At 40.0% G+C, this 22,723-nt stretch overlaps 1 protein-coding gene across 1 annotated transcript in view; it reads right to left on the reverse strand.

The window, feature by feature from the left end:
* TPH2 (tryptophan hydroxylase 2) overlaps positions 1-22,723 on the reverse strand; it is a gene marked incomplete at both ends in the record, with an annotated part of 110,505 nt that overhangs the window by 7,909 nt on the left and 79,873 nt on the right. Inside the window, one exon of the mRNA XM_080705784.1 lies at positions 1,752-1,847. Coding sequence (XP_080561910.1) covers positions 1,752-1,847 — 96 coding nt within the window. The remainder of the gene's footprint in view (positions 1-1,751; positions 1,848-22,723) is intronic.

Consider the following 22,723-nt stretch of genomic DNA (forward strand, 5'->3'; position numbering starts at 1 on the left):
ATTTACTGTGTTAACCATTATCCTGTATTCCAGTCATAGTAGACTGTAGTGGGGCCAGGCGTGGACTATTATCCAGGCAGAGCACACTCTGCTGCCCACAGACTGACCTGTGTATCCTGTTTCTTCCTTATTCACCCATCCCATCCATCAGAAATCAGCATAGGCACCAGGATCCTCAGACATGGCCTAAGATGTCCCAGGCATATCTGTCATACTTTTTCTATTATCTGGTTGATTATTTATCTATTGCAGTAGATTCAACTCCTGGATATTAAGTATCCCAGGCAGGATAGCCTAGTGGCTAAGAGCTCAGGTCCTAGGGCCTAAGCCATCTGGATCTGAGCCCAGCCACAAGCTATATGACCTTTGGCAAGTCCCTTAGTGACCTTATATCTCAGTCTTCTGATCTTTGATAATAATATAATTTATATCACTGGGCTGTTATGAACATTAAGTGGGTTAATATGTCTAAAGCACTAAAATTATTAACATTTACTTAAAAGTTTGTCAAGGTTGTCGTTATTCTCTTTCTTATTTTTCATCATTATTGTCTTTTTATCCCCAGTGTCTAGCATAGTACATGGCACATTGTAAGTAGTCAACGAAATTTTTGAGGAATCAATGAATGGAGACAGAATGAGCAAATCCCAAACTATACTGCAATTGCATCATAATACAAACAACCAAAAAGTCCCCAAAACAACAATATATTTCCAAATTATCTTATGTAGGGATAATCAATGCTCAAAATAAATATCCTAGGATAGCACATAATTCTGATCTTAGTCTGAATAATCAAAAAAGACTAGATTGTTAGTACCATTTCCAGATTGTATATCACAATCTAAATGCATTCTAAATTCATCAAAACTGGCTACCCCCAGTGATGTACATTTAGCAATTCTCAAATGACCAAGATATTAAAATTATTAGCATGCCCCATACCTCAGCATCTCTGAATAAATAAACATTTTAATATATTTTAAAGCAAAAAATAACATTCTTTAGGCATTGCTAACACCTATTAAATACCTCTTGGGCTGGGCGTGGTGGCTCACACTTGTGATCCAAGCATTTAGGAGGTGGAGACTGGAGGATCGCGGTTCGCAAACAGCCTCGGCTATTTAGTGATGCCCTTTGCAACTCAGTGAGACCCTGTTTCAAAAAATAAAAACACTAAAAAACAGGGATGAGGGTATAGCTTGTAGGTACAATGTCGCTGGGTTTCATCCTCAGTACCACACACAAAAAGTATCTGCTCTGAGGTGTTTTAAAATACATGAATTTTTGAAGAAGCTGAAATAACCTCAAACTCTGCTTGGGAAGTAGATCCTGGGGGTGGGAGTGGAGGGTCTATGGGAGCCCTGGAGGTGACAGGTATCAGAGTAACCAAGTCACCCTCATAAGTGAATTTCAATCTGTTGGATCACTGCTAGGTCATTGTCCACTTTGCAGCATTAAATGTAGGCCAGCCATTTGTTACCCAACATGTAGAGCACACATTTGTCATCCCTGTTGATTTGCACACGTGGCTGCTCATCCATTTGAATCACACCACACACCCAGAAAGGCATGACCCATTTTCAGAAGTGCAAAAAGTTAGGTCGGCACCCACATCGAGGTGCCAAGTCTTCCATATGAAATATATATGAGTTATCTGTGAGTAGAAATGCTTGGACAAACAAATCAATATTCCCTATGACCTTGAACCAGTTTGCTTAGGAAGGATACTTTCATTCACAGCTTTGTACCTGTAATTCTCCGATGGAGGACAGCAGTCCTGCTCCATATGCCCGCAGCTGCCCTTCTTGTTTGCAAAGGCCAAATTCAATTGTAAAGAAATAGCACTGAAAAGAAAAATGGACACACATCCGGTAGGCTGGTCAAAAAGAAATGCAGTAGAATAAAATGGCACCCAAAATAAAATGTTGTGCTGTGCCTAAGTTCTTCAGTACAATCAAATATGTATATATATAGATATTTATATGTCAAAAACATGTATTGAAATCTTTTCTCTGACTTAATAATCATCCCAAAGTTTAAGGTATATGTAAAAGGCATTGACTAGTAAGAATCTTATGCTTCCTGGATCCAGAGACCCTATAGGTCAAAAAATATTCCTGAAATAAGTTTACAAAGCAGAAATACAGACCTAGAAATGAGTAAATATATCACAGAGGTAACACCAGCAGATATGCTACTGGATTTACCAAATCAAGCCTCAGTGCTGTAAATAATTTCATGTGAATATGAAAAAATAACTTGGGACCCAGTCACCTCAAACTGATTTTTGAAATTTTTTTACTCATTCAATAATTGTTGGATACCTAATAGGTGTCAAGGTTTGGTAAAGAACTGTGGGAAAGAAATAAAAGAGAAAATGAGAAAGCAAGTATAGGCCTACCAAATTATCAAAACCACAATTTTACTTGATGTTTAGTATGCTTTTCTTAAGTGTGTGTGTGTGTGTGTGTGTGTGTGTGTGTGTGTGTGTGTATCCCAAAGCCTCACATAGTATATGTTATATCTATATATATCCCAAAACCTCTCATATGCCAGGCTAGTACTCTGAGTTATATCCCCAGCTCATAAATGCATAAACATACATTTATATGTATGGACTTATATATGTACACACACACATATATACATATACATACATACACACACATATATATACATATACATATACATACATACATACATATAGATATGTATGTATACTGACCCAAGTTTTATCAGCATCAACTACTACAACTTCTCCAGGATATTAAAACCCGCAATTGCTGCTGTTAGGTTCATGAAATCAACCTAGACTAACAAAGAAATCTCTGTCTGTACCACCAACAAAACTCGTGATGCTGTTGAGCAGGGCTAAAATCACGCGAGTTTTGCTCTGAGAGCAACATGAGAAGTTGGCAATGAGCAACAAAAGCTGCATGAAATTAACACTGCCTACATTAGAGATGACTGGACACTGACTCTGTGGAGAATGAGGAGAATTTAAACACTTCTGAGAGGGGGCAGAAAATAATTATGGTTTCTAGCCCATGGCAGTTTGTTCTTCAAAATTTGGAGGTTAGGATGCCCCGTGGTTCAGGAAGGCTTTCTTTATGTTTTGGGGTTTTTTTTGTTTGTTGGTTGGTTTGGTTTTCTGTGGGTCTGGGGATGGAACCCAGGCGCATTCGATCTCTGAGTTACACCCCCTGCCCTATTTTTTGTATTCTTTATTTTGAAACAGGGTTTCACTAAGCTGTGGAGGGCCTCACTAAGTAGCTGAGGCTGTCCGCAAACTGAGATCCTCTGGTCTCAGCCTACCAAATGCTGGGATTACAAGCGTGCACCACCACGCCCTGCATTCCTTTATGCTTTAATGTAAAGATGACCGCTGAAGTTGAATAGTCCAACTCTCTGCAGCACTGGGGTGGACCCAAAGTACTGGGCATCCCCAGGTCATGGAGCCCAACATACAGAGGCAACATTTCCTTTCCAAATTCACCCCCCACCCAAAGAGGCTAAAATTACAACCCGTTCACCACATTTCACCAATGTCTCAGCCCACAGTGCCCAGCAGGACTCCTCCTTATTCTGTTCCACATTTTCTTTCTCTTCCAGCACACCACTCTTTGGCATGGCCTCCAACTTATTTACCCATGCTTTATACTGTTTATCATCCATTTCCCCTCCTTAAACTATCAACTCCATGACAGCAGGTATCTCTCTTCTTCTAAAACAAAGTTTCCCACATCAGCACTATTGACATTTTAGGCTCTGTAATTCTTTGTTGTAAGAGGGTTTCCTGTGTATCCTAAGATGTTCATCAGCATCCCTGGTTGCTACCCACCAGCTGTCGGTAGCATCCTTTACCTCAATTTTGATGGCCAAAATGTCTTCAGACTTTGCCAAATGTCCCCAGGGGAGCAAAATCACCCTTGGTTGAGAATAACTGATTTCTAATAGTGTCTGAAAATAATAAGAGCTCAATAAGTTTTGGTGAATGACTGAGTGAGTGGTAAATTAGATTTGTGTGTATCTTCACGTAGGGAAAAGAAATGCACCAGGAGAACCTAAGCTCTAGTCTGGGCCTTGCTTTTACTTAATGTTATGACTACATCGTCTCTGGGCTGCAGTTTTCCTGACTGTGACATCCATCCAGTCTTCAAATACTTCTTGACAAACTATTTTACATGAGACTCTACTCCAGATTTTAAGGCTATGCAGGGAACAAGGCAAAAAAAAAAAAAAAGCTCCTGACTTGTGATGGTACATACTACTGGCATAAGACAGAAACAACAACAATAAAAATCAATGGACTGGACAGTGTCCGGTGGACAAGTAAAACAGCCATGTAATATGAAGCATATTAAGCAGAGGATATGAACATTTTAGACAGTGATCACAGGAGTCCTCTTTGAAGAGATGATATTTAAGCTGCAATCTGCTTTAAAAAGTAATTATTCATTAAGAAAAAAATAAACCAGAAGTTGTGCAAAGATCTATGGGTGTGTTCCCACCAGAGGAAATGGTAAATTGAAAGGCCTTGAAGCAGAAATTGATCTATATTTCCAAGAACAAAGGGAAATCAGTGGAGAATTTTAGGTCAGAGAAAAACATGTTCTAATTTAGCTTTTATTTTTTTAATTTTTATTGTTGCATTGTAGTCATACATCTTAGTGGAGTACAAGTTGGTATAGGTATACATGCACACATCATCCAATTTGCCCTTCCTTACCCAACTCTTGCCCCATTTCCTTCCCCTCCCTTCTTCTCGTGTTTGGCTTAGTGATTGACTTTGATATGCTTATTAATGTACATCTTGTACAAGGAAATTTCCCTTTTCTCCCCTCCCATCCCTTCAGTTAGTTAAGCCTATTTGCTCATCTATAGTATCTCCTTATTCATCTAGAGTCCCTCCTATGACCTATTTTATCCCCAGCTTCTGCATTTTAGAGAGAGCATTTGACTTCTTATTTTTTGTGACTGACTAATTTGACTTAACATAATGTTCTTCAGTTCCATCCATTTCCTGATAAATGACATAATTGTGTTTTTCTTTATGGCTGAGTAAAATTCCATTGTGTACATATTCCTATAGTTTTGTAATCCATTCATCTGTTAATGGACATCTTGGCTGCTTCCATAGTTTGGCTATGGTGAATTGTGCAGCTATGATTATAGATACGCATGCATGAGTTTGATAGTTTGGTTTCCATTCTTTGGGGTAGATACCCATAAGTGGTATTGCTGGATCATATGGTAAGTTCATTCCCATTCTTCTGAGGATACTCCATACTGTTTTTCAAAGTGGTTACACTAATTTGCAATCCCAATCCCACCAACAATGTATTAGAGTTCCCACTTCTCCACATGCTTGCCAGCATTTATTGTTGTTTGTGTGTTAGCTTTCAAAACAGCCTGGTAGTGATGTAAAGACCTGATGTGGAAACAGAAAGACCAAATAGAAAGCAATGGCACCAAGACACAGGAGTGGTGAGGATATGACTTGGGTCAAGATGTCAGGGCTCAGGGCACAAGAAGGACACACAGAGGCTTTCTTCTGAACCAAGATGTGAGATGTGACTATGTGTTGAGAAGCTAAAATATAGCTTTCAAGTCTGTCCTCCAAAGATCCTGGCCCAAATGAAGGGACATTATCTTATAGTCATATAACATAAGGCTTAGAGGACACCTGGAAGCTCAGCTTTCCTAGTTTACCAAAAGGAAAACTCAAGTTTAAGAAAAAGAAATTATTTCCCCAGACAGTCTAGATGGTGACATTTAAGCGATCTTGAGATCAGTATTTTAAAGAGCTCGACATCAACACCTGTCATACTTTAAGGCTTGTAGATAAAAAATTAGTAGATGTGCAGTTTTTCTTTATAACCAAATAATGGGGAAATAAAAGCCTAAAACAGAGGAAAACTAGAATCCTGTGGCTTCTTCTTAGAATGCCTTTGGCTGGCTTCCCTAATTTGTATTGCATTTATAGCACATGATGTGACATCCTTAAAAGCTTATCATTGAATATAGAAGAGTTTCTAAGGAAAAAAAATATGCAGTTGTATGCAGAAGCATCCAAAATATACATATGATACAAGAAACAGGAGCATTACAGGAGCATTTAGGTCAGCTATTAAGTGCATTCTTAATTTTCTTTATGCTACATCAATGCATACATAATGCATGGTCACGGTTATTATCCAGAACAAAACAAGATGAGCGTGCCTCTGAACAAATCCAGCGTTCCATTCACAGTCTTTATGTAGATTTGGCCTCCCATTCTATTTTATAGCAGGAATTAAAAGGTCCACATCAATTCAACTAAAGACTGAAAACAATCTATCATCCAGTGTGTTTTTGGCTAACATGCTTCTAGAATCAGGGCGACTTCAGAGGGAAGAGCCACTGCACGTCAGCCTTCCCATAGCTCAGAGAGCTCTCTGGCCCTTACCTCATCTGGGAGTCCTTCCAGAAACTCTGACCTTACCCAGCTCCATCTGCTTGCTCTCCCTATCTACCTTTCTTTTTGGTTTCCTGCCCTCTTTGACCAGAGAAAGCCCCTAGTTCCTGCTCTAGCCGCCCGCTGTCCTCAGAGAATTGGACCTTTTGCTTTGAGACAGGTTTCCATTTGCAGCTCTGTGTGTGGCTGACAGATAATGAGAAAGGGTAAATTGTACCCGAAACTCGAGTGTTGGCAAAATTTGAATTGTGGTCTTGTTCGGGGTAATCTTCTTTCTGTTTTCAATACTGGTGAAGACCTCAATTAGATCACTAATTGGGAGGAGGGCACGATGGCACATTTTTACTGTCTGGCTTTATGTGCAAAGCTGGCTCGGAATTGAACTGGATGACCCCTTGGAGACATTTTAGAATTTGAGAGTAACTAATTGCTTCTTGAAAATTTAAGGAAATAAAATTTATTTTCCTCAGAGAACTCTCCAGATGTGGATCTATAATATATTCCCTAAAGATTTACCAAACAGATATTCTACCAATTATAAAAAATAAAAAGTGAAAAAAAAATATTCAGAGCTTTGTAAAAACACCTGCAAAAGAGAACTGCTGATTCTTGGCTGCTAATGTCTTTTAAACAGAAACAAATAATAATACTAAAACTAATACCTCCAAAATTGAAGGGAACCTTTCATCAGCACTGATGTTCATGAATTCTAAATTGTATATGCCTCTAATAATGTATAATTATTTATAAATATTTTATTTGAGTATAATTACATATAATCATTAACTGAAAACCAAAACAGGAATGATAGATCGAACCTCTTCCACAGAAGAAAAGCAGAGTCATTTACATATATACAGTCATTAAGCAGAAGAAAGTCTGAGTGACAGCCTGAAATCCAAACACTGCTGTGGAATTTAGCTAGGGAGAGAGTGCAAGGAAAAAGGAAATAGAGTGCCCAATGCTGCCATCTTCAGGTACCTTCTGGTAGTACATCATCTTCAAAACTTGTGGCCTACCAGATAGGCAGCAGTAAAAGTTCAAGGGAACCAAGTCCACAGACAGGAAGTCACACCAACAGGAATTTCTCTGGGAAATTGGCTTGCACATGTCATTTGATAAATGCCTGAGTGAGTAAATGAGTTCTGTAATTTCTCTAACACCTTTCCTAGAAACTTGATCTTGCATATTGGTACTTAATATTTTTAAATAATCCCATTTATCATTGCATATCTAGAATGCTATTCTCCACATCTTCAGCACAAAAGGCAGGAAGCAAGACATTGGCAAATAAAGCTTGAAAGAGCCATAATTGGAATGTGTTAACATAACAAAATGTTATGTGTTCTATTTGAGACCGTTTACTTGTCCTCTTTCAGATCCTATTTATCCTCATACGTTATCTTACTACACACCTGTGAAGCAGACAGAGCAGTTCTTATCCCTTTCATTGTATTAGGTGGGGAAAATGAGACTCATGGTTTGAGTTGTTGTGCCCAAGTCCTGCAACTAATGGTTGGCACAGTTAGGAACCAAACTCACCTTCCCAACTTCAAATCTTTTCTCATTAGCAATTCTTCAAGTTCTTCTCTCATTAATAATTGCCCTTATGGATTCAGGGCCAGTATCAGCCAGGCACTCTTGCAAAGCAGTTGTTGCTGTGGCCATAGTTCCAGAAAGGGTACAAATAGCTATTATTCCTCACTCCTCAAGAGCCTCTGGCAACCCACACTTCCCTGGTCTATTTCTGGATTCTTTATCCCATACCTTCCCACTACATCTGTATGATCTAGCAACGAAAGGCTCAATGCCAGTGAATTGGGGACCTTCAGGACACTGCTCCAACAAACTCTTAACAAGCATCTGCTCTATTAGGTACCGATGTCACAACAAAAGGATAAATCCCAGAAAGGAAGAATGCCACTCAGGGATGTTCTAACATCAGAATTCTGAAGCTCTAGTCACTGCAGATAAAAAAACACATAAAAGGGCCCTGTCTCTCACAGCCTTCCTTTCACAGAGTTTTTGCTAAGATTTTTCCATCTGGCTTCAAACAACTAGGATGTTAAAGTATAGATTTGCAAGTTTTTTGAATAGGTGGAGACGTTCAAGGTCCTCTCTCACTCATCCCTCTACCACCTACAACTAAGCTACTGGTTTGAATTTTAGCTACATCAAAATTTCAGTTTCTAAGCAGCAAGTGTCTTTTTACCTTTAATCAGGACCCCTTGATTGTGATTAAACTGCAAATGATAATAGGATTGGAACAAGAATGATGCTTGATAGCTAAGCATGACACATTAAAATAGAAATATTAAGGCAATAAAAAAATAAGCATCGGGACCCACACGTGCAAATGGAATCTATTTTACCAAAAATAAAAATGGAAGCTGCACTGAAATGTCTACCCTACCTCCATCCCTGTCACTTAAATGAAACTTCCCATCAGGCATCAGATTTTGCTGCTGTTTCTTCAACCATTTAAACTCCAAATATTCTCAAAAATCACAGAGCCAAATCACACTAAGGTGTCGATAACGACCCTAATTATTTGATTGCAAAGCACGAGTTCCTAAATGAAAAAAATCCCCTGGGACTGGCCTTCAAGAGAGAGCAGAAAAAGGGGCTATTACCTACTTTTTTATTTTACCCTGGGCTGATCCTACATAAACTAAGAGCATAAAAGTGCCAGAAATGAGGCTGGATGACATTAGCACTACTTTAGTGTCCCAGTCCCCAAAAACATTGTTCCTCTGCTCAATTATTCATGAATTTTGAGGCAGTTTTTGTGAAGATTTCAAGTATCACTAGCCAAAGGCTTTGCAGGACTGTAGCTACATCTGAGTTTTTATTCTCATATTTTGCCACATTCTCTCTTTTAGCCTGTAAATGAAGGCCGCTGCAGCTGCCAACAGGTTCTGACTTGAACCACATTTTAAAAATCATATTTGTTGGGGGCTAAAGGTATAGCTCAGTGACAGAGCAGGTGCTTAGCATCTGCAAGGCACTGAGTTCAATCCTCAACACCAAATATACATATAGTATACTTAGCACTAGTTGAGATGACAAAGGTAGCTAAAGAAGGGCTGGGGGTGCAGCTCAGTAGTAGAGTGCATGCCCAGCATGAGCAAGGCCCTGGGTTCAAATCTCAGTACCACCAAAATAAAAGTAGCTAAAGAGATGATTTCTATGCTCAAAAAGGCACAACATGGATAGGAAGACTAACAAAAATAATAATGATAATAACAAACCCTTCCTGTTCTGAATCCTACCACAAACTACTCACTCTGTCTTGAAACTGTTTGCCTCTGCCTCAGGAAAAAATGTAAATGCATTTTTATTTGAAGGATGAATGAGGTCTTAGACTGAGGAAAAACGAGTAATCAGGAAAAATGACACAGTCCCTCTAACCTGGGACCTGAGGCCTGAGGTGTTGGGGAAGGGATTAAGGGAGTCGAAAACGTGCATCACAAGAAGGTCCTAGGCCCTGCTTGAGCCAGTAGAAACTACCTTTTTCACCAGTGATTTTCCTCAAGCTGGGAGAGAGAAACACAAGTGGGCAAAGAGAAAAGGGCTGGGACTTGAGTAATGACAGATGACTCCTGATTGTGAAAACAGCATACGTCATCCTGGGTTGCAAATAGCTGTCAGATGAATTAAAATGTACAGTCCTAAACTCTGAGGAAACATTATGGTCAATCTCGTGGAAAATTGATCATCTAGTATAAGAGGACATGTTTAGGGAGGGAAAGGCAACTTTTATTGAGGAATATGTCGGCATAGGCAATTTTCAACAGCCCCGTGTTAGTCCGAATTTTTCTGTGTGTTTCTTAACTATGGCTTTCTGTACTTTGCTGGTTGCTTTCAAGAATAAATGCATGACTTTGTTTAAGTGCCCTCTGACCATTTCCATCTTTCTGCCCCTTCTTCATCTTATCTTGGAATATTTTTAACTTCAAAGAAAGCCACATACCCAGGCATGGTGGCCCACACTTGTAATCCCAGTACTTAGGAAGCTGAAACAGAAAGATCACAAGTTTTTGGCTGGCTTCAGCAAATTAGTGAGGCCCTCTGCAACTTAGTGAAACCCTGTTTCAAAATAAAAGAATAAAATAGGGCTGGAGGTGTAGCTCGTATACAGAATGCCCTAGGTTCAATCCCCAGTACCACAAAAAAGGGGGAAAAAAAAGAAAGCCATATGACTTACCCTTTAACAAGTTTACTAGTTCCTATACCAAGCTTTAATGGCACTTTCTAAATTAAAAAAGAAGAGAAGAAACATCCCTCTCCCTCTTCCTCCCACTCATGAACTCACAGCAGTGCCATAAATTCATTTAACATTGTGCTACCTAAGCAATTGGTCCACCCTAAAATGCTGATGGCAGCCATCTAAGATACTCTCATCTCCACAACACAAATGCTAGGTCAGAGTGGCCATGTGGTAGCCCGATTGAAAACCTTCACTGTCCCACCGCCCTAAAGGAAAAGATCAAATTTTTTCATATGGCAGAAAAGACCATCCCTGAGGCTAGATCCTCATCTCTCAGACCTCTCCCTTCCCATTGACCTCCCATCGTGGCCCTGGGGGAAACTGCACAACGATCTTGCCTCTTCTCTCTTGACTTTTGCACCTTTGCTTTCTCTACCTGGAATGTCCCTGGTATCACCCAGCCCCTCTAGTTGCTGCAGGTCTCCCAGCTTAGTTGACCCTCCTTGCAACCCCAACATAGCACAGATGGATTCAAATTGAAATCACAGGTCTTCCAATCTGCACCCTCCACCCAACTGAGCTGGGATGGGCCTGGCCTGTTTTTGTTTTACATCTGGCCTCTATCCTCTATCACTCTGCCTGGCCCATAGCAGGTGCTCAGCAAATATGGAAGGGAGGGAAGAAGGAAAGAACCAAGCCTTTCCCAGCAAGCCATGCTAACAGAATCACTACCAACCTGGATTAGTCATCACTAGCCTCAGCCAGGTTTTTTCCCCAATACTATAGACTTTGAAAAGATGCAGAGTCCTCCCTGGTAACCATCTAATGGGTATTCACTGATAGGTTCAGAAACTGATCTTTTCCTTGACTTCACCCTATGTACCCCTCAACAACAACCAGTGCCCCCAGCCACACCACGTGACAGGCAGAAAGGAGGAGCTGGCTCCCTTGCCACAATCAGGCTCTGCATTACAACAGGCCTCCAGAAGGATGGACACAGGCTGATTGACAAGAATCTCCTCCAGAAGCTCAGCAGCTTTGTGATTAAATGGCTTCTGGCCTCCTCATTACAGGCAGTGACTCTGAAAATGCATTGATTCTGACATCTGGATCCTCGTCTGAAAACCTCAGGGGGAAAGTTTTTGTTCACTGTTTCTGAAGATTGTAGCCAACTGAAGCCCAGCCAAGGAAATGCTCACTGTGCTTGGTCAAGGTATGGAGGAGTTTGTGATGTGACAGATTCAAGCACCAAAGCACCTCACAGCCCACACTGTGCAGGATTAGCAGCCACAAAGAATTTCTATTAGGACCACCATTCAGACCTTCGCTTAGTAGATGATCAGACACACGAGATCAGACAAATGCTATTTTCTCCTGGAGATGAGTCTCTAAGATGTCCATCCACCCAATTTTGTTTCCCACAAAATTCCATGGCACTTTTTTTAAAGGGTATTATGAATACAAATAGGTTTCTCTATATGCCTTCTGGACCTGCCTGCATTTTGAATTTCACAAATCAAAAGATAGTATAATATGCAGCAGTATTACTCCTCGGACCCTAGATGCAGTGCTTGTGTCTCAATGTAACATCTCCATAACAAAGCAATTCACAAAGGATGGCTCTTTTTTTTTAAGCAATCCCATCTTTTCCCCAACATCCCTTTGTTGAACTTATTATACAACTGGCTACTTTGAAATGGTTAGACTTCACTGTGAAACACACACACACACACACACACACACACACACACACACATACACACACATCATTTTCATACCAGATGCATGATCAGCATTCCATTTATATGCATGCTTAATCTACTTTGCACAGAAGACCTACTTAGGTAAATGCTATAGGTTTGGAAGTGCCCATGTATGGACTTTTATAACCTAAGCAGTTCTGGGCTCCTTGAAGGAGAAGGAAACTGATGAGTACATCCTCAGCCATTCATCCTTGAGCATGCCCTGAAATGTTCTGCATCAAATCACACATTCTCCCCAGATGTGGTGATTTTAAAGGTCAGCTCTCCAATGCTTGTATGAAAAATGAGGTTTTTACTGACTTCCAAGTGAGCTGTGGGTTGTCACTGCTGCCTTTAGAGGATCATTTTATTTTTATCCCTGCATTACTAAGAGCAACACCCTCCAAGACATTAGGGCTAAAGAGCTTGTACTTTCTCACCTATTTCTATCCAGGCAAGACCAGGAATCGTGGGAGATGATTATATATCTGAGAACTGACAAGACAGGTATGTTTCGTGGGGAGAGCCCTTCTTGCTGCTCCATTACACTGTGCAGCCTTCTGGTTTAAGTTATATTAACTAAGTCATGTTTCTTTTCTAGTCACTCACCATCACCTCTACCATCATCATCTCTCACATAGAATCGATGCCAACCATCTCCATGTGTAAATGGAGCTGAAACAATAGACTCATGAAGTGGGTCGCTGTCACAATGAAGGTCTGCAGGTAACTGCAACTCTAGAAGGCATTTGTCTTAGGCATTCTCACTGCTATTGCCTAAAGACCTGGTCGTGTAACTTAGAGGAAGGAAATATTTGCTCATGGTTTCCTTGGGAGATTTGGGGTTCAGTCCATGTGAGGCTGGGGACCATGGATCTCAGGGCATAGCGGTGTTGGGAAGTAGAAAGAGGGAGAGCACAAGGCTTCACTCTCACCTTAGGGAGGCCAGAAGCAAAAGCAGAAGAGCAAGAAAAGGAGGCCCTAAGGCCACACCTCCAAGAACTCCTCCTTAGTAACCAAGCCCTGCTTCCAACACTGCTAGTTGCTTCCATGAGGGGCAGGAGTGCATTCCAAACTCAACCCATTACAGCATTCCAGCTCAGTTGCACTTTCCTATCTCCAGTAAGAATCAGTGCTAATTATGGAAGCCTGCACTCTGCCAGACACACTGTCCAGCACTTTATATTATGCTCTCAAGGATGCTGAAAGGCAGGTACCTGGAAGGTAACTCTAACACAGGAGCCTGAGCACATTGTGGGAGCAGCAGAGTGGGAGACCAAGGGTCAAGGGCAGGCTCTGACATTTTCTCAACCTTAGGAAAGTTATTTATTCACTCCAGGTCCTGGGTTCTTTGTAAAAGAGAGAAAATAAAATAAATGACTATCATTCAGGCCATGCACAGTGGCACATGCCTGTAATCCCAGTATTTGGAAGGCTGAGACAGAAGGATCACAGATTCAAGGCTAGCCTCAGCAACTTACTAAGACTCTGTTTCAAAAAAAATTAAAAATAAGGCTGGGGGTATAGCTCAGAGGCAGAATGTCTCTGGGTTCAATCCCTAGAACAAAAAAAAAAAATGACTACTGTTTATTGACTTGACAGTGCTAAATCCTTCATTTTGCCCATTGGTAAATTGAGGCTTAGGTTGAGTTAGGGACAGTAGGGCTGGATTGGAAGCAGGTATATAGCCCCACTATGTCCACTATACCAAACTGCCCTTCTATTTCCAGAGTGACTGAACACTGTGGGACCCTAGAACTAAAGTCATTGGCAATGGAGATCAGTGTGCCGAGTCAGGCAAGGGCGTGTCTACTTTGCCCACAGCATCCTCCCACAGCTTGTTCTGGACTAGGTGCCTTCGATGAGCTGAGTAAGACAGCAGCACACGCTATTCACCAGTCACAGAAAGAAGTCAAGTCCTGAGTCTCACTGGTGGGAAACAGAACTGCAATGAACACAGCTTAAGAGGGCTGAGAATACAATGAGGCCAGGTTAGAAATACAGGACACAGCCAGGCACAGTGATGCACAGCTGTGAGACAAAATGATCAGAGGGTCAAAGCCAGATTCAGCAACTTGGTGAGACCTGTTTCAAAATAAAAAATACAAAAGGGGGCCGGGCGTGGTGGCACATGCTTGTAATCCCCATGCTTGGGAGGCTGAGACAGGAGGATCGTGCAGGTTTGAAGCCAGCCTCAGCTGGCTTAAGAGCCCCTGTTTCCAAATAAAATATAAAATAAGTCATAAGTCTAGGAGTGTAGCCTGGAAGTATAAGGCCCCTGGGTTCCATCCCCAGTACCACAAAAAAAAATACAAAAGGAATGGGGGTATATCTTGGAGGTAAGATCTTGGGTTCAACCTCTTGTACAAAAGAAAGGAAAAGGAAAAGGAAAGGTACTTCTTATATTAAAAATGCACAAAATTAAACAACATATAGTATTCCTTTAAATAACACCAGTCTATACTTACATCTGATTTATATGTATTACTTGATAGGCATAAAATTAATTCTGGATGGTGAGAATTCCTGAAATAGTAAAGAATGGCATAAATTGAAATGTTTCTCATGTCTCATGTTGCCAAATTTACTCTCTGATTCCAGCTACAAAGAGAGCTTGTATGTTTGTTGCTGCCTAGAATGGCTGTGCCTCTATCCCCCTGCCCTTCCCCTAACCAGTGAGGACAGGAAGGAAGGGACTGAGATGAAGTGCACGTACCAGCTAAGGATCAGGAAGCCCATCTAATGGGATAACTCAGCTCCCTCCAATTGTCCCCTTGTATAAAGCCAGTCTTACTGTCAAGAAGGTTGATATTAGTAAGAAAATCTAGGCAGGGGAAAAGAAAAGCAAGTGCTGCGTGTGTCGCCATCACTATGAACTACATGATGATGTGAGGCTATAATGCACCAATAAAAGTATTGGAAAAAGCTAGGAATCAGGAATGTTTGTGTGATATCCTCTGATGTGCAAATGTAAGAGATTTTGAAAATGTAAACAAAATGCAAGCTAATATAGGGATAAATATAGGTATATATGCACATATATACACATATATGTAAATATATACACATGTATGTATATATACATATATAAACTAATATATAGCTAAATATATGTATATACACACATATATATACGCACATACACATATCTACACACTGAACAGTGTATCTGGTGGAGTTCAGTCTTCTATAACCAGCAGTGATTCTTACTAAAGATAAACATATAACTATATATGTATACATATACATATGTAACTACATGTCTATGTATAGACACACATATAAATACATGTACATGTATGTATACACATATAAATATGTAAACAAGATGAAAGCTAATATAGGGATAAATATAGGTATATATATATATATATATATATATATATGTATCTCTAGATAGATAGATAGATAGATACACACACATGTAGTCTACTGGAAGACACTTGTTTATTTATACTGGGCTCTTCAGAGGCTCTCCCTGGCACAAACAGCATTTTTACATAGAACGCCTTTACAAAGCAGCAGAATCCACTTTCCCTTTTTCCACCTATGATTGCCTAAACTTTTTATCTTGGAAGTATTGTCTTCTTAATTAGATGAGAGGAAAAAAAGTTTTTGTGAGGATTAAACATTTAAATGCTTCCAATGTAAGGCTCTTCCTTTTGTTTTATTACAGAGAACTTTTAAATCTTGCTAGTCAAACCTCGACATAAGACCCCTATGTGCAAATACGGAGACATATCCAGAATGCTTCAAACTAGAGCAAACAACCTCTTTGGGAACTCTTCCAACCGCTGCCTTGCATGCCTTTATGTTAACACAGCCACCTTACAGTCCAACTGCAAATACCTGGCTTGAGTTATCAGAAGCCTGAGCTCATGAGGAGGAGCTGCCAAGATATGAAACCCCAAATTTATAGCTTTGTTTCATTATGAAGGGAGGGCCGCACGTACCAATGAGCAGCATCACTCCTAATCTGCTTGAGACGTGCAGTCAGGGATTCATATTTCTTGGGCTCTCCCTGGCACAAACGGTATTTTCTCATTTATTTTCCTAAGCTGTTTCCTGAGACTTGCCTGTCTGTGTGTTCACTCAGGGGAGGTTTGTGCTATTAAGTCAGGGGAGGCCTCCTCCATCTCCAGAGAGCAACTTGACATCTTTTAGGGGAGGCTTCGCTTCTATTATTTATAGATAAAACACTTTACATTGCAAAGTGGCATGCTATCTCCATCTAAACCCTTTTGTAAAATAAACTGCACAGTCCGCATTTCAGAAAAGAAACCCTGAGGTGTTGAAAGTTAGAGAATTACCCAAGGTCACACAGGGAAGTAAAAACTCTCCAGGGGCCTTTCCTGTGCATGAGTACTTGTCGATACTGCCAGTAGATGTGGAAGGATACAATCACATGAAATGCACTGACGGGCATTTTTTGGACACTTAGCAGTGTGCTAAGCAGCTTCACAATGCATCGTCTCATCAATTCTCACAATAGTTCTACAGGATTAGAGAGCAGTTTTAGTCTCATTTTAAAGATGGCCAAACTGGAGCACAAAGAGGTTAAAGTAACTTGTCCAAAGTTACTGACAAACATTCTCTGACCTAACTTGCGGTAGTTTCCTCTGGGCTCTTTTCCAGCTAGGCCTCAACTTTGGGGCATCTGTGTTCATCTCTACATTGTTCACTGGCAGCAAGAGTTCTGCTAAGTCAGTTGAGTCGAAATCCCCCACCCCTGATATCCGTCAGCCTTCGTGTCTAATCAGGTTCCTCAACTCCCACCATCCCCCAGGCAATGTTTGATATCCAGGCCTCTCTTCAGCAAGAGTCCAGTTAACATACACTCAGTCCCAATAAAAAACAATATTTGGAAAAAAGACATCAGATTGATGAGTAGAGATTCCAGGGGAATGACTGAGGGTGATTAGGGAAGAGAGAGGGGAGACAAAGTCATAAAGAAACACAGAGTAGCTATAATGCCATGAATGTCTACAAGATTGCCAATTCCAATCTCAAAGACTTGCAGGGTCAGTGTGGGGGACCCAGTAGGGAAGGCAACAAGAGTTGGGTGCATGTATTTTTCTAACACACTGCATCACAGTATGATGTATGATTACAATGCACCAAATATTTTTTTTTTTAAAAAAAGAGTCACATTAGATCAGTCTAGTCAGAATCCCTCCTTAACCCTCCTGGTTCCTTGGGTAATTCTTCATGCACTGATCCCTGTCACCCCATCCTGTTCTTTGGCTACAAATTCCTACCTTCTTTGTTACATTAGAAGTTCAGCCCAACAGTCTCTCCCAAACCCCATTGCAGCAGTCCTTATACTTATCATGATAGTTCTGAACTGAGTGCCTCATCACTCTTTAGCAAGGGTCATAAATAATTTTTGCTTTGATATCACCTAGCCAGGAAGTGAGAAAGCAAGTATAAACTGGTAATTTCTCAAAAACCACACCCCAATCTACCTACTATACTACACTTCCCCATTGGTAGTTTTCTAAGGTTCACAGGCTCAAAAGAAAACCACATAGTCTGGAATACGGTAGTGTTTACTTGATATTAGGAATTCCAGTTTTCCTTACTGTCTACCAGTGTGAGTATCTGAGAACACACACTATGGAGAAAATGGTAGAATATTTCTTCTACTGGCAGATGTTCATCATCTTCCTTAAAAATAGAACAAGCCAGGTGTGAAATCACATACCTGCAATTCCAGTGACTAGAAGGTTAAGACAGGTGAATTGCAGATTCAAAGCCAGCCTCAACAACTTAGCAAGGCCCTTGGTAACTTAGTGAGACCCTGTTTCAAAACAAAAATTAGAGCTGGGCGGGGTGGCACATGCTTATAATCTCAGTACTTGGGAGGCTGAGACAGGAGGATTACAGGTTTGTGACCAGCCTCAGCTACTTAGTGAGGCCCTCCACAACTTAGTAAGACCCTGTTTCAAAAATTTAAAAGAAAAAATAGCTGGGCGTGGTGATGCGCGTTTGTAATCTCAGCACTTGGGAGGCTGAGACAGGAGGATCGTGCAGATTCAAAGCCAGCCTCAGCTACTTAGTGAGGCTCTCAGCAACTTAGGGAGACCCTGTTTCCAAATAAAGTATAAAATAGGTCTGGGAGTATAGCCCAGAGATAGAAAAAAAAAGCCCCTGGGTTCCACCCCCCAGTACCACCCAAAAAATAATAAATAAATAAAAATTTAAAAATAAGGCTGGAGTGTAGCTTGGAGGCAGAATGTCCCTGGGCTCAATCTCTATTACCCCCCCCCAAGAAAATAGAATAGGGCTGAGAGTATTACTCATGGGTAGAATGACCCTGAGTTCTATCCCCAGTAACAGGAAGAAAGGAAAGGAGGGAGGGAAAGAAGGAAGGAAGGAAATAAAAGTGGTAAATATTGATTTGACTAGACAAAAATAGCACTCATTAACAGGAAACAGACTAATTCAAGATGTGAAGAGTAAGGAAATATGCATAGAAACCCGTTGTTTAATAAAATGTGCTATTTGCTGAATGTTTTATGGAGAAAAAAGAAGGAAAAGCAAACAAAACTTATTAGCTACATAGGGTATTCATTAAAACACTTTGCAGCTTAGCTGAGCAAAAAGTCATAAACCCCATATTTCAAGAGTATTTCCAATTTATTCTTTCTTCTGTGGATATAAAAGATAAAGTCTCTCCTGACAGCACAAGTGTTTGATAAATGGATGAACACCTCATTACTCCTTTTTTCAAAGCCAGGAGTCCTTTTTACTGAGTTCTTATTTGACGTGGCAAAATGACTTTTCAGAAAAACTAGAAGGTGATATGCCAAAATGTTAAGAGTGGTCATTGCCGCTGAGGTATTACAAATGGCCTTTATTTTCTTTTCCCTCCTCATTCATTTTTTAAAATTTTCTATAATGAGTATATGTCACTTTTATAATAAGAACGAGAAACAACAGCATTTGTGAAGACTTTTCAGTAGAGGAGTCCCTCAGACACCCCGCACCAGCTTCTTCTTCATTGCTGAGGGGGTGATTTTTTATGGACAATTTAAAGGACAGACTTTCAGACCCTAAAAAGAATGATGAGGCCCCTGGGTGATTTATTCCTCCCCAAACCAACAGCATTTCTTACTTACACCTAGTCGGGATTTAAGCTCTCAAACCACCGACAGCATTTCCATTTTCTGGAAGACCTATCCCCAGTGTGAAATACACCCTACCAGAAATATTCCAGAAATGCTCATCTTTATAGTGACAAGCATATAAAACTCTAAGCAAATTGCAGTATTTCTAAGGAGAGAGCAAAGAGATTTTTAATCACTGTGTGTTCAATCTCATGTCGTGTTTCTTACTGCACTACCACTCCGTTGTGGTGGCTCATAATGTACAGTAATATGTTTTACATCTACTAAATGTATTCTGGGTTTTTATATCACAGTTCAAAAGAATAGCTTTGGAAATCCTTTTGACTCCTTTATTTGAAAACTACATTTGTAGAATGGGGTAATTAAATTCCTATAGTTTGATATAACATTACCTCTGCTATTCTAGCTCATAAAAAAAAAAATCCCAACCATCTTCTTTCTGCTTTTGCAAGAAATGGAATTACACCACAGATATTTCTGTTAATACAAGTTAAGGTTTTGAGAGCCTACTCCATTGTAGTTAAACTAGAAAACTCTTTCTTTTATACATCCTTATGAAATTAAAATGACTGCAGAAATTGTCTGTGCTTGATAAATGCATCCTAGCTATCTGTGAGAAGAAAAAGGAAGAAGGTTTCAATGTCAGGACTTTTAAATCCTGGAAATACCTGAAGAAATAGGGGGCCTTGACATGATTTTAAAATTCTTTAACCAACCGCATAGCTCCTTTGGTGTGTGTACTTAGGATTTCTCAGGCAATAATGAGAGTAAGGACTATCATACCTGGTACAGTGCAGATAATGTTGTGGTACCCATGGCAAAGTATGTCATCTTGTTTGCTGCTCATTTGGCACTGAGTGGTAGAATGCTTCCATTTTAAAGAAGACATTTAAGGCACAACGAAGTAATGTGTTTCTTTGTGCCTAACCTGAACACAAGAAGCAACAAAGCTGGTACTTAAATCCAGCTGTGATAACTTTTTTTGTTGTTTTGAACTGGGGATTGAGCCCAGGGGCATTCTATCTCTGAGCTCCATCCCTAGAAATATTTTATTTTTTAAAAACATGGTCTCATTAAGTTGCTGAGAGTCTCACTAAGTTGCTGAGGCTTGTCTTGAATCCGTGGTCCACCTGTCTCAGCCTCCTAAGCACTGGGATCACAAATGTACATCACAGCGCCAGGCTGCTGTGCTAACTTTAAGTCTGGATTCTTCCTATCACATTGTACCATACTACATACTACTGTCATGGCTCAGAAAATAATGCTTCATGTTTATATTTTGAATTTCACATCTTGTATGAACTCTGTGCTTATGTACATTAGTAAATCTGTATGCTTTTTCTCCTGTGTGTAGCCAATTTATTTCAGCAGACTCAAAGAGTGAACCTTCAGAAAGAAAATCTTAATTCCCTACACTGTCCATCAGTTCTTTTTTTTTTTTTTTTTTCAGTACTGGGGATGGAACCCAGGGGCAATGTACCTCCAAACTACACTCCCAACCCTAATTTTTAGTCTTTTTATTTTTGAAACAGGGTCTCACTGAGTTGCAAAGGGCCTCACTAAGTAGCTGAGGCTGTCCACGAACTACGATCCTCTGGTCTCAGCCTCCCAAATTCTGGGATTACAAGCATGTGCCACCACAACCGGGTCCCCATCAGACATCTTGAGTAGCATCTTCATTGAGCTCTGAAGAGTGCTGAAAGATGCCAACTGTCCACTGTGGTGCTACTGTGAGACATACTGGGTGAGTACAGAGCCCTGGGGCTCAGCACTCATTCAGCCACCAAGAATGAAGAGTCACCAAGGCAGATCTGTCTTTATAAATTTGCAAATAGCTGAAAGAGGTTTGTTTTGTTTTGATTCTCATCTGCAGTTACATGATGGCTCTCTGAGGCCCCTGGGATACAGTTATAAATGACAAAGAGAGATGTGAGATGCAAAAATGTACAAGTATTCCAGGTTGCACATAGATTTGCTTCTAAACATAGCAAGCAATGTAGAGCTCATCTTTTTAAATTCCAAATAACTGTGGTATTTTCATCATAATATAAATAGATGTCAAACACCTCATAATGGCAACAACAAATATTGCATGTGAAACATACACAAAAGAGAGCAAAACAGCCTTGGCTACAGTATGAAATATTCTCAAAAGAGAATCAGTAAGAAGGAAGTAGGACCTTAGAGAACAGAGGTTTAAAAAAAGACCAAGAGAAGACGGTGAACACAGAGAAAGGACTTAAGTTAAATTCCATGGAGCTCAAAGAATTTGAGTGTTCCTGGTAAGATACTACTATTTTTCCATATGCACAGCAGATATAAAAGTAAAAGTAATGAGTTGGAAGGGATATTATTAACTTTTAATTAAGTTATTCTTAGAAATAACACACAAACTGATCATCCACCCAAATATCCCAATTAAGAATGTATAAAAGTGCATCCTTTTCTTTCCAACCCTTTGTCAGCTTTGTATTAAATGATCCAGATAGCTAAATTAGTTCAGAAACTCTACATGGACCAAATAAGCCCGGGGCTCATTTCAAGCTTTTTGTGGCTATACCAAAGTGGTCATTAATAATGTCACTCATGTTGAAAAAGAACTATAGCTGGGCATAAGTCTTTTAGCATCAGGCACAAGTCTTTCACCATCCAAAGGTTCCACCCACAGCCAGGCAGGTCAATACAATGGAGACCAGGAAACAGGAAAATTGTCCTTGGCAAATAGAAAAATATTAATAAGCAATTTAGAAATAAAGATTACTTTTACAATTACACTTCTAACATGAATTATATAGTTGATTGTTCAAAACTGACTATATGTTTCAATACCACTCTCCACCTGAAACAGTTCTGGTTATCCCTAGAAATTCTAACTCACTTGATTCATGGCCATGGAAAGACCCAATCAATGCAAATTCATTTACTAGAAACAATAATTATTCTTTTTGATAAAGGAAAATACAAACAGAACCCTGCATTGCTAATTTCCTGACAATTTCTTCCTGAAAAAAAAAAATTAGCTGGTGATCTGGAAACAATGAGTTCTACCCTTTCTGAAAACAATCTACACTTATAAATCCTAAACTGAGCTCGTTGGAATATTATTAATTCCTTGGGATACTAATGCCCATTCCAAACAATAAACTGTTGCCATATCATGAATTTTTTTTAACTCTCAAGT

The sequence above is a fragment of the Muscardinus avellanarius genome (genome assembly GCF_963383645.1).
Source record: "Muscardinus avellanarius genome assembly, chromosome: 11".
NCBI classification, from domain to species: domain Eukaryota; kingdom Metazoa; phylum Chordata; class Mammalia; order Rodentia; family Gliridae; genus Muscardinus; species Muscardinus avellanarius.